This window comes from Gekko japonicus, unplaced genomic scaffold (assembly GCF_001447785.1).
Source record: "Gekko japonicus isolate JY-2015 unplaced genomic scaffold, Gekko_japonicus_V1.1 scaffold45, whole genome shotgun sequence".
Classification (NCBI taxonomy): Eukaryota; Metazoa; Chordata; class Lepidosauria; order Squamata; family Gekkonidae; genus Gekko; species Gekko japonicus.
Window position 1 is genome coordinate 2275467 of NW_015177011.1, and position 11797 is coordinate 2287263.

The window sequence follows — 11797 nt, forward strand, 5'->3', positions numbered from 1 at the left end:
GTTCATATGGGCCAATAAATAACAAGCTTTTGTATGTCCACAGAGAAAAACTCTTAAGAGCCCTGCCTTTATTTGCATTTCCTCTTATCCCAGCAAGACAGAAAAGTGAGCCAAAAGGTCCTCGTTGTCCCAGGAATCATTATTTTAACTTATTTCACATTCTTGAACAACTTCGCTGCTGATCTGTTCTTGGCACTACACAGTTAACCATTTCTAGGCGAGGAAGATGTTTGTTTCTATGGATGTAGCATTCAGATGCAACGATAAACCTTGTTTCATAAACTGTGGTTAGCTGTGACAACGGAATGCAGACAGTCCAATGAACTAATGGCATTTTGTTTGGCACCAACTGGGATTTCAAACGAAGGAAAGACTGGGATGTTCAAATGGTCCATGAGCAAGCGGATCAAAATGGTGGCTCAGAAAGAGGAAACAGGTTAACCTACAGCTATTGTCACCACTGCTGGCTGAATGGCCACTGCAGGGCTGTGTGTTAGGAGCAGCTTGGCTTGAATCCAGATGGAAATGGCACTAAGGAGTGCGGTGACACATGAAGCTAAACTAGTCGTCATTGTTGTTGACTAGATCTGTGCCAAGCAGCCAAGACCCACTGGCGCTTGGCATAGCTTGTTCTTGGTTGCCTTAACCTTCCAGGGCCCAGCACAAAAGGAGCCATGACAGTAGGGTTAAAGAGACAACCTGATGCTATTTCAATTGGTTTTAAATGGATTAGTTACATTAAGCAGCTTTTAGTGCTTCAGTATGAAACAAAGTGCTTGATGTACTATATGTAATCAAGGCAATATTAAAGAAAGCCACAGATCATCTACATTTAATTTGTAGCTAGTTTTTTTTTTTTTTTTAAACCTCAGGCTTGCACCAATTGTGTTGTGACATCTGAATTCACAAACCAAAGTCTGTCAGGTACAAGTCACCTTGTGGCCATCTAGCCACAGAAATGGCTGCATGCAAAGGATGTTCTTCCTCTTGGGAGACAGGAGAGAGGCAAGAAGCAAACAAACTGGGATTTACATGCAAATTAGGATTCAGTGCTGCTCATGTCTGGAAGATTAACCAGAATTTGTTGCCCAGCTTTCTGATTATAGCCTATAGGCTTCCTTGTTTCACAGGATCAGTTCCTGATTTGCTGACAAGATGTATTTGAGATTCTAGTTCTCCCATCAAAGAAAGCTGTCAATAAATATTTGTAAAGTGGCATTACCACTCTAAAAGTGGGTTAAGCGTACGAAATCCAGAGAGGGCTTATCCAGATAGTACAACTGACTTGACTCATGGTGTGGCTCTCCTGCTCACAGCCATAGGTGCATGGCAGGACTCACCTTTTCAAAGCCCCCTCTGCCACTTGGCGCTGCTCCAAGTGCTGCAAGGGTGGAGGAGGGCCTCCAGGCTTCTCTCCAGTGCGCTTTCCACCAGCAAGGAACCCACGGAGGAGCCTGAATGCCCTTTCCTCGGGCTTCACATGTCCTGGGATCGTGGGATGGAGGACATGTGGAGCTGAGTAAGGGACAAACAGGACCACACCTGTGGCTGCTTCTGCTAGTGAAAAGAGCAGTGAATGGGAGCCAGAAACTCCTCCTCCCTCCTCACAGCTCTTGGAGCCGCACCACTGGAGGAGCGCTTTGAAAAGGTGAATCTCCTATGCACATATGGTTGTGAGTTGTGCTGGGGTTCCCCCAATATGACTCATGTCAGTTGTATAGTTTAGATAAGCCCATTATGGCATCACGAGGAGGCAACTCAGGCCAGACATTCCTTTGCCAAAGAATCTTCTCTCCACTCGATCCACCGTCTAGGCCTCCAAGGAGGAAGCTATTACTGGAGGACTACTAGAACAGAACACGAAGCCCAACTAGTGTACTATTTTGGATCAAGATGTCACTTTGCTACTTGGCACAAGATCAGTTGGATAGTTGGTATATATGCTTTAAACAATAAATGGGCTTGCTTTCAAATTGGCCCTTGTGGCGAAATGGGGAACTGCCCTCAGTGCTGGGGGACTGAGCAGCCGTTTGGTGGCTCACTGGGCAGGTTTTTGCCTGCCCAGTGCCCACCCTGCCTGGTGGGACTATTTCCTTTCCATGGTCGCTGCCACCACTCACTGAATTTACACTGCCTTCCTAAAAGGACAGTGAGACCCCTCTGGCTGATTCCCCAACCCAAGGAAGTGGATACCTTAATCTTTGGGCGCCCCCTGGAGAGTTGACAAAACCTCCAATTTGGGCCTGTTTGCCTTCCCTGGTCTCCCTTTGCCACGAGTAATGTGCTGAACGGGGAAGACTATGTGGTCAAAACACTACCAGGTTTTATAATCCAAAAAAGAAGGTTTAATTAAACTATGTACAAAGTTAGGCACAGACGTAACACAAGCACTTCAATACAACTGGGCAGAAAATAAACAGGATCAATCCGCAATTCCTCTACACACACCCTGATCCCTGATCTAACTACCTCCATAGTGGGTGGCTGCATGACAGGATTCGTTCTCCCCCTCTTTGTCGTTGGAGAGAAACTTCAGCCCCTCCCTCAGGGCTGGTCACCAATACTGCTACCCTCCTGGCTAGTGGCCGGGATGGCCCACGGAGTGTCAGATAGCAGGAGTCCCACCTATGCGCAGCCCCGCGAAGCTGTAGTCCAAGGCTAAGACTAAGGCTGAGACCAGCCCCTCCATGATGTTCACATTTTCAACTTTTTTTCTATAGAAATTACTCCCAATTAAAACTTTGGATCTCCTTGTTATGTTATTTATATCCAGTCACTCCCATGCTCCCATGCACTCATGCCTCTATATACTCAACAAAATAAAAGAGCAAACACTTAAAAAAACAGGATCCATAATTACAAAAAATGAGAAGGAAGAGGTGGATAGAGTTGGGGGTGGAGTACCTTTAGCCAGGGGTCATTTCCTGCAGGAGCACACAGGAGCGGAGCTCCGGCAGTAAAGAGCCCAGAGGACGGGCACATGCAACAAGCCCCACCCCCTGCTCCCAGCAGCCCTCAGTCAGAGCAAGAAGCAGCCAGGGAAGCTGCAGAGACCCCCACCCAAAACAGTCCAGTGGCACCTTTAAGACCAAGTTTTATTCAGGTACAAGCGCTCCCTCCTCTGCAAAGACAGATCTGCACATTCCCCCCCAACAGCTAGCAATCCAAAACAGTCCAGTGGAGCCTGAGCGGTGGGTGTTGCCTTCTGACACACTTCCGGTGATGTCAGGGGGTGTGGCATATGCAAATAAGTTATGCTAATGATTTATACTAATGAGCTCCTGCACCTCTTTTTCTACGAAATGACCCCTGCCTTTAGCTGTCTCCATAATTTCCCAAACCAAACATTACTGTAAGATCCACTTCCATATAATTAGTCCTGGGACTTTCCTAGAACAGGGGTGCAGTGTTGGCCCTTGTACACTGGAGCGGTGATTTTTAATTCATGTGATTTAAAATGCTTAACTTTGGCTGGATTATACTCTTTTGCTGAGCACATACCTGTATTAGGTATGCAACTTCAAATATCCTGAGAGAAAAATACATTTGAAAGATTTGCGCGTTTCACAGAATGTAGAATTTGAATTAATGTTTGCTAATGCATATTTGTAAATCCATGAACTTTCATATGTAACAAGCTGTATCTTGTATCTGGAAGTCCTGGAATGTAGCACATGGAAGGAAATATGAATATGACAGAGTTACTTGGTCCCATCTCTTTAGATAACTGCTAATCCCTGGAGTATATCTGTTGCCATTTGATCCCAACATGAGCGTAGCAATACAGGAATCCAAAAACAGAAAGTGTTGCCCATGGCCAGCCTGTGAACAGAGAGAGAAGATGGAAATTAGCCAAGTGGAATCTTAAATCTTCAGTAATGGTTGAGTCAACTCTCACAAGCCATTAAGCATCCAAAAGAGCAGGGGACTCCCCCCCCCTCCAATATCTGTTTCATACATCCTTAACTCTATCTCCTATCAAAAGCTTCTATACTATGTAATTACAGATCCTATGAAAGTTAATTAATGCCATTTTGTATCAGTTCTATTTCAATTTATTGTGGCAGCTTCCAACAACAACAGACATTTGCTTCATACGGGGCCACTGTTTAGTGACAGAGCAGATGCTTTGCATGTCGAAGCTCTTGGATTCAAAAGCTGGCATCTCCAGTTAAAAGGTGACAGTGATGGGGGAAGACTTCTGAGTCTGAGCCGCCACCAGTGGGCTTCATGGGCTCATGTTCAGTCTCAGCATCATATGCTCCCTTCCTTTTCAGACCTCCCAAGTCATCTTCAGTGACTATCATGTTTTCTGAGACATCTGGTGGTGGTTTACTTGCGCTGTTTGAACATATTGGTAACACAGCAGACGTAATAGCGAGCATAAAGAGTTTCCTAAATGGTATAATGCTGCAAAACGTTTTATTACGACAGAGCTGCAAAGGTAATTTTTCACTGCCTGAAATCCGTCTGCTAACTACAGCATGTTATCTAGACATCTTTGCTGTCATAGCACATTGCCAGGATGACCCACTGATGCAAAAGTCAAGAGGAAAGAAAACCCAACTGCCACATGCTTCTTCGTGATCACTGTTCTTTCACTGGAGTCTGTACGCACAAGGGTCACCACTGAAATGAATGAAGGCTGCACAGCTTGACAGACCGGTGGTCCCATTTGGAATAATAATCAGCTAGATCAAGTGGTTAAGACGTTGAACTGCAGGCTGTGGAAGGTCAGTAGTTCAGCAGTTTGAGACCCGAGTGTGCCGCATGACGGAGTGAGCTCCCGTCTCTAGTTCCAGCTCCTGCCAACCTAGCAGTTCGAAAGCAAGAAATTGCAGGTAGATAAATAGTGGGAAGTAGATAACTTCAGTGGGAAGGTAACAGCGTTCCGTGCGCCTTGGTGTTTAGTCATGCCGGCCACATGACCATGGAAACGTCTTCGGACAGCACTGGCTCTTCAGCTTTGAAACAGAGATGAGCACCGCAACCCTAGAGTCAGACTCGACTGGCTTTCGAGCAAGGGAACCTTTACCTTTACCTTTAGATTTGAATTGTCTTTAAGATGGTTTATGTCCACAGGTCACCCTTTGATCACTTCCATCTGTAAGTCGACCACCCAGATAACACCCACCAATACTGAAGAGTGTGTTAGATGTCAGATGGATGGAGATATTTGAAACAAGGCTGTCTGGCAGTGTCCTCTCAGGGCACAGGGCTGGGCTTTTAATCCTATTTGTGTACCAAAACTCATATAAAGCACAATCCACTGCTCAGAGCCTTGATTCATTCCAATATTGCTCCATATTTTTTCTCTAAATGGACAAGGGGAAAAAAGGTTAAACACAGAATGACTTTAAAAAAAAAAAATCAGATGATGTTCTCTTTGGTCTCAGCAAAACATTAGTGCTTTAGAGCATTAGAGCTTTAGATAAATGATGAGGCAGAATTTATTTTTTTTAAAAAAGGGCCCTTTCATTTTAAAAAATTGGAAGTAAAAAAGACAGTATAAAAGGCAGAATTAACACAACTCTTTGCCAACAGCAAGGTAAAATTTCATTCCATTTAGAATTTATATCCCATACATTATTACAAGCTGAGTTACCCAGATTTTCTAGGACTGAACAAGACCAGGGGTCTTTTCCTAGAAAAAGAGCTGCAGTGGCTCATTAACATACGGTAGGCTAATGAGCTACTAGGCTATTAGCACAAAACTAATTAGCATATGCAATGCCCCCTGACATCACCAGCAGTGATGTCAGAAGGGGAAGCAAAAGGGGGGGAGGCATATTCAAAAGCATCCCCTTCCCTTCCCCAGAGGGGGGGGGAGTGAAGAGAGAAGGGGTTTGGAGCCAGTTTGGTGTAGTGGTTAAGTGTGCGGACTTTAATCTGGGAGAACTGGGTTTCCCTTCCCCTCCCCACAACAGACACCCTGTGAGGTGGGTGGGGCTGAGAGAACTCTGACACAAACTGCTGTTTTTCAAGGACAGCTGTGCCAGAGCTTGTGACTGACCCAAGGTCACATCAGCAGGTGTAAGTGGAGGAGTGGAGAATCAAATCCGGTTCTCCCAGATTAGAGTCCGCTCACTTAACCACTACACCAAACTGGTTCTCAAACAGTAGGTGTTGTAACAATGATGATGATGATGATGATGATGATGATGATGATGATGATGATAGGGGAAAGGTACAAGGAGCTAGAAAAAAGACAGTATGTGCACAATTGCGTGCTATCACCATCCCAAAAATATCTTGGGGTGCAGAACTGAGTTCATATGTGGAGAACTTGGCTGCAAAGGAATAGTACGGATCATTAGCAAAAGGGAGCAAAAGTTCCTTTAATGAGCTGTGGATGTTGTGGGGTCTTTGGCATTTCTGGCAAAGTATTTGTGTGCGTGATCAACAGCAGTTTGCAGCTTGGAATGGACATTGGCAGAAACTGGGCTGAAGCCTTGGAGATACTGCATAAGTAACTCTCTGGGGATCTGCTGCTTGCTGAAGACAGGGACCCTTGCTGTGCTTGTATATTTCTAAATAAAGCCAATATTACAAAGATTCAGTTATTTAACCGCCTGGGAGCAGGGAGGGTATACCAATAGCCAAGGAAGTGCTTATGGTTACTGCCCAGTCATAGCGAAGCCAACATGAAGGACTGCAACAGCAGATCACTAAGAGGTCCTGTCTCCCAATTTCCTTTGAAAAATGCATCTAAAGAATCTTGCTTCCAAAGGGGATAAAGAAACACTTTAATTCAAATGGAATTATTAGAGGCATCCTTTGATACCTGACATATAAAGGGTGAAGTGATATCCAGTCTCTGCTTAAGGGTTACTGACTTTTTCCTGAATGGTTCCTGTGCCTCAAACAGTTACATGACAAGCAAATTTCCAGGAGCAAAACTGTACCCGTCAGTTTTATCCTGAAGCCTGGAAAAGCTTCCTCTATTGAATTTGTGCTCATCACCCAGGTCTTAGAGGCACAGGAGCCCTTCCAGGGGGAAAAAAAGTTGACAACCTCACTCTGCTTCTAAAAGGTGGCTACGTTCCCAAATCAGCTCAAATAATAATAACCATGTATGTTTGGAACACATTTGATCCTTCACAGTATTAAAATCCATGTAATTCCTTTTAGGGAGGCCAACCAAAACGACACAACACATTGTGCAAACTCTTAAATTCTCAAGAACTATTAATCTGGGTGGAGTTTTTTAAAAATGGGGGGGAAGAAAAGCACACTTTTCAGGCCATAACAGGTTTTGGTTTCGGGTTTGCTATGGACCAGTTTGCTATCAATTTTTCTTCACAATATTGATTCCTTGAAAACGTGTGTGTGTGTGTGTGTGTGTATGAAATTAGACTGAAGCAAAATTTCCTATACACGGCAGGGCGCGATCACACACAGAATTAGCAATTCCACAGGCACGAATGCCAGGCAGATTTTAAGGGTGCGATCAGACGCCAACATCTGCCAAGTGTTCCACTCCCGTTGGCAACCTGTTTTGCTCTGCTGCAGAAGCGGAGTAAAAAGACACCGGGGAAAACCCAGTAGCAAACAGGCTACGGGCCAGAAACCGACTTTCCCCAGTGTGATCGCGCCAGCGCACTTCCATGATGTTGGGATGGTCTGATCGGGCCATCCCCAACTCCATGTTGTTGTCCCCCCCCATTTCAGTAGGTGCATCATCATACACTGCATAGGGAGCTTCCCCCCTGTGTTATCTCGTGCATGTGAACACTGCTGCAAATTGGTAAACAGGATGTTGCTTAGGTCAGAAGAAAGGAGTAAGATGCTAATTGTGGGGAGTTAATAAAACAAAATTAAATCCAAGGATGTTTGCATCATTTCTAAGTGTTGGTGGCACTGAACATCTGCAATGCATTTCAGTGAGTGGGGAGGGGGGAACTATCCCAATGCATACTTCATGCAATCTATGGAACATTCCTGCAATTCCTGGCAACAACTTAGTCTGCTGTGTCAATGCAAATTACTTGGAACAATATTGTTCTAATTAGTATTTATAAATGATGGATTACCAGCTCTAAACCTTGCAGGAGATTATGATAATTTGCAATAGTGATTAATCCAAAATCAAAACCATGGATCCATCAAGAATGAAACATGTCTCTTCCTTTTGGGCATATGGGCAAAGCTGAACTGAGAGTGAAAACCCCATCCAGAGTATTTGTGTATAAACAAGCATTCCTGACAATGCTGCACAGTATTGTCCTAGAAGAGAAAGAGCAAAGTATTCTCTTTTCACCCCGGCAGGGGATCAGCACAGTCAGAACCAATGGAACAGCTGATCTCTTCAGAAGGGGAAAATCCCTGGGTGCAGAAGCTCCAGAAGTGCACCTGTGAACTGAGATATATGAAGGCAATCTCATGGGTCAAATTCTCCCCGAACAACAAATTACATAGCAAACAAAGGAAAAAGGACATAATTATGCCAGGTTTCCATTAAAATCAGAAGAATTAACACTCATTGCACCCAACACAATCCGTTGAAAGCAGGGTCTTTGAGCTTCCCTAATTATTGACTACAAAAACCTCTGGCTTTATTAAAATGAGCCCACTATCATTTTTGGCTGGTCTACTGAAGTATCATGGAAAACCCATGACCAGTCAGCACAGAGGGCCTTGACTGAGGCAACAGCAGGCCATGTGAGCAGCTGCTGGGACCTGGCGCAGAGGAACTGAGGAAGTGTGCACTCAATGGCAGGAGATGGTTAGTGTATATGGATGATGTGTGGGATGCAAGTGGTTGGGTATGAGGATGTGAAGGAAGTGCGTGTGGCATGAATGGGTAACGGACACACATGAATCCATGAACACATGAAGCTGCCTTATATTGAATCAGACCCTCCATTGTCTACACAGGCTGGCAGTGGCTCTCCAGGCTCACCTACTGCCTTGTCCTTTCAACAGGAGATTCTGGGGACTGAGACTGGGACCTTCCGCAATGCCAAGCAGATTCTCTGCCACTGAAACATGGTCCCAAACAAACAAACAAACAAATACTACCATGAGTCTATATTTAACACCATCTATCCTTTACACTTCAATTACTACATTTTCTTCTCACTCTCACAAAGGTCATCCAGAGAGCTTCATGGCCATGCAGAAATTGGAACCAGGTCTCTGTAATTCTAGTCCAAAATGCTAATTATCACACCACACTGGCTTTCAGTTCACCAGTGTCTGATGAATATATGGAGCAGCCTTATATCGAGTGCTATATCCAGGGCTCTTTTTGTAGAAAACGCCCAGCAGGAACTCATTAGCATAATAGACCACACCCAACACCAGAACCTCATTAGCATATTAGGCCACACCCCTGCCAGCACAGCTCATTAGCACATTAGGACGCACCCCCATGTTACCAGGAGTGTGGTTATCCAGCCACACCCACCTTTTGCTTGTTATTCTGTTTACCTTGTTTGTTGTCAAAACCCAGGGCTTTTTTTGTAGCAGGAACTCCTTTGCATGTTAGGCCACACATCCCTAATGTAGCCAATCCTAATGAATTCCTGGTGTTGGGTGTGGCCTATTATGCTAATGAGTTCCTGCTGGGCGTGGCCAACTTGGGAGCCAGCCGGAACTCCGTTCCTGTGCGTTCCTGCCCCCAAATAGCCCTGGCTATATCTAGCTAAGGGCCATCTTGTCTGACACACAGCAGCTGCCCAAAGCACCAGACCGACATGCTGTGCTCAGACCTGCTGCTGATACCTTTTCAAGGAAATGCTGGACACTGAATTTGAAACCATGGTTGACAGAGCCAGCTCCACACATTTTAGTGCCTGAGACCACTCATGTCTCTTTGCCTTTGCTCAGGAATTGCAACTGATCAGGCACTGCTGAGGGAGAGTGTGAGGGATGGGAGGCTGTCCTGCCGCTGAGAGGTATAACAGCCCCTCAGCTGATTCCACACCTGAGCCTATGGGAGTGCTGCTCCAGCAGCCAATCTCCTTTCAGAGTGCGGTGGAAGGGGAGGGGAAAAAACAGGAGCTGAGAGTTGAGGGCTGTCTGAGAGAATGCAGACAGAAAGGGGGGAATTGTCTCTGCAAGGGAGCAGATACTTTCTGCCTGGTAGAGTGGCAGAGTGGTTTAGTTCTACCTCTGGGAGAGGATAGAATTGTGAGGCCTGTCTCTGGTGATAAACAGGGCTGTTAACTACAAACTTTAAAGAGAATTCACCACATAATGTTTATATAAATAAATCTTTGTTGTTTTTATTGAACTGTCTGCTTCAGTGGCCTCTGGTCTTCAGGCTCAGTAGAAAACTTACTTCACAGCAGAGACAGGAAACCTTTACGCTTCCTACCCTAAGAACATCTTGTAACTGAGAGGAAGGTTTATGTCTCAAAACCCACCAGGTTCACCAAAGTCATCAGAGGGGCAGTGTGGGGGCCCTCAGTTTCAAGAAAGGGCCTGTCACAGAGGCCCAGAAGGAGTAGATGCTTCCATTCACTGATGGAAGAGGTGTGGAGGGGAAGTGGAAGTGACAGCAGAGGAGATGGGAGAGTGTTAAGTCCATGCTCAACAAAATGGCCAGAGAGTGATTTCAGCAAAACTCAGGTTTATTTCAGCTCGATGATCAACTTCTCTGACACGGTACAACATCTGATAGCCCGAACAGAGCTAACTTCATTGTCTCTGTTCGGTATTTAAACATTCCGGGCTAATGTAGCCACACCTACAATACAATTATCAACCTATCAGGTTGTTCGCATAATAGCCCAATCACAAGCGTTCCCACCACAGACAGTTCAAATGTGATTGGACACAATACTTTCGGCGCGAATCCTAGCCGACGTCTGAAGCTTAGCATAGCTTCTCTATGGGATGATTCCACATTCATCCTTGTGTATTCAGGGCAGCATCTGAATACACTACAAATCCCTCCCCCCTAAGCAAAAACACTCATGAACAATCGTAATCACTTAGGTAGGTGGGTGCACGTCTCGTTCTCTGAGACCTACCAGGTGGATCTGGCTCAGGGCACCTTTCTGTCAGTGGCACTCCATAGGACTCTGGGACCGCAGAGTCAGGAACACTTCCATCCGTTTCTATAGGTTCGAGAGTAGGGGTCTGCCCTGCCTCTGGAACAGCACTGATGCCCTCAGGCCCGTCAGCACTCGCCTCCTGGGGAGGTATTAGAAGGTCCTCGGGGTCTGTGGACTCAGCTGGCAACGCGTTGGGTCAGTCAGTCGCCCACCGTTGTCTCAACTGGTCTATGTGCCTACGCCACTTGCGACCATCAGCAAGCCGTACCACATACATTCGTGACCCTATAACATCAACAACAGTGGCTGGTAGCCACGAGTGACCACTTGCATAGTTTTTCGCATATACGTTTTCACCATTTACATACGTTCGGACCTTTGTTTGTTCGTTCTGCGGTTGTGGTTTCAGGTCATTGAGGTCTGGGTGCAACCTATCTAACAGTGTCGCCAGCCTCCGGCCCATCAGCATTTCGGCCGGACTACGGCCTGTTGCCGAACAAGGGGTGACATGCTGTCTCAACAAGAACAAAGCCAATTTTACCCCCCAATCACCACAAGCCAGCTTACTCAAGGCTTCTTTGGTGGTCCTAACCATTCTTTCTGCCTGGCTGAGGCCGGGTGGAACGGGGCCGAAGTTATTTGTCTGATTCCGTTATCGGACAAAAACTTCCCGAACTCTTCAGAGGTGAATTGAGTTCCGTTATCACTCACTAACACGTCCGGTATCCCATGGGTTGCAAATAGGCGCCTCAGCACATTAATGACGGACCCGGAAGTAGTTGAGTGCATATGCG

The 11797-nt window shown here is 45.7% G+C and overlaps 1 protein-coding gene across 1 annotated transcript in view; it reads right to left on the reverse strand.

Moving 5' to 3' along the window:
* Window positions 1–3323: 3323 nt before the first annotated feature.
* The window catches only part of LOC107124203 (protein-cysteine N-palmitoyltransferase HHAT-like), a gene marked incomplete at its 5' end in the record, with an annotated part of 219545 nt that continues 211071 nt past the window's right edge, over window positions 3324–11797 (reverse strand). The window contains one exon of the mRNA XM_015427598.1: window positions 3324–3822. Within this exon, the coding sequence (XP_015283084.1) occupies window positions 3731–3822 (92 nt within the window). The remainder of the gene's footprint in view (window positions 3823–11797) is intronic.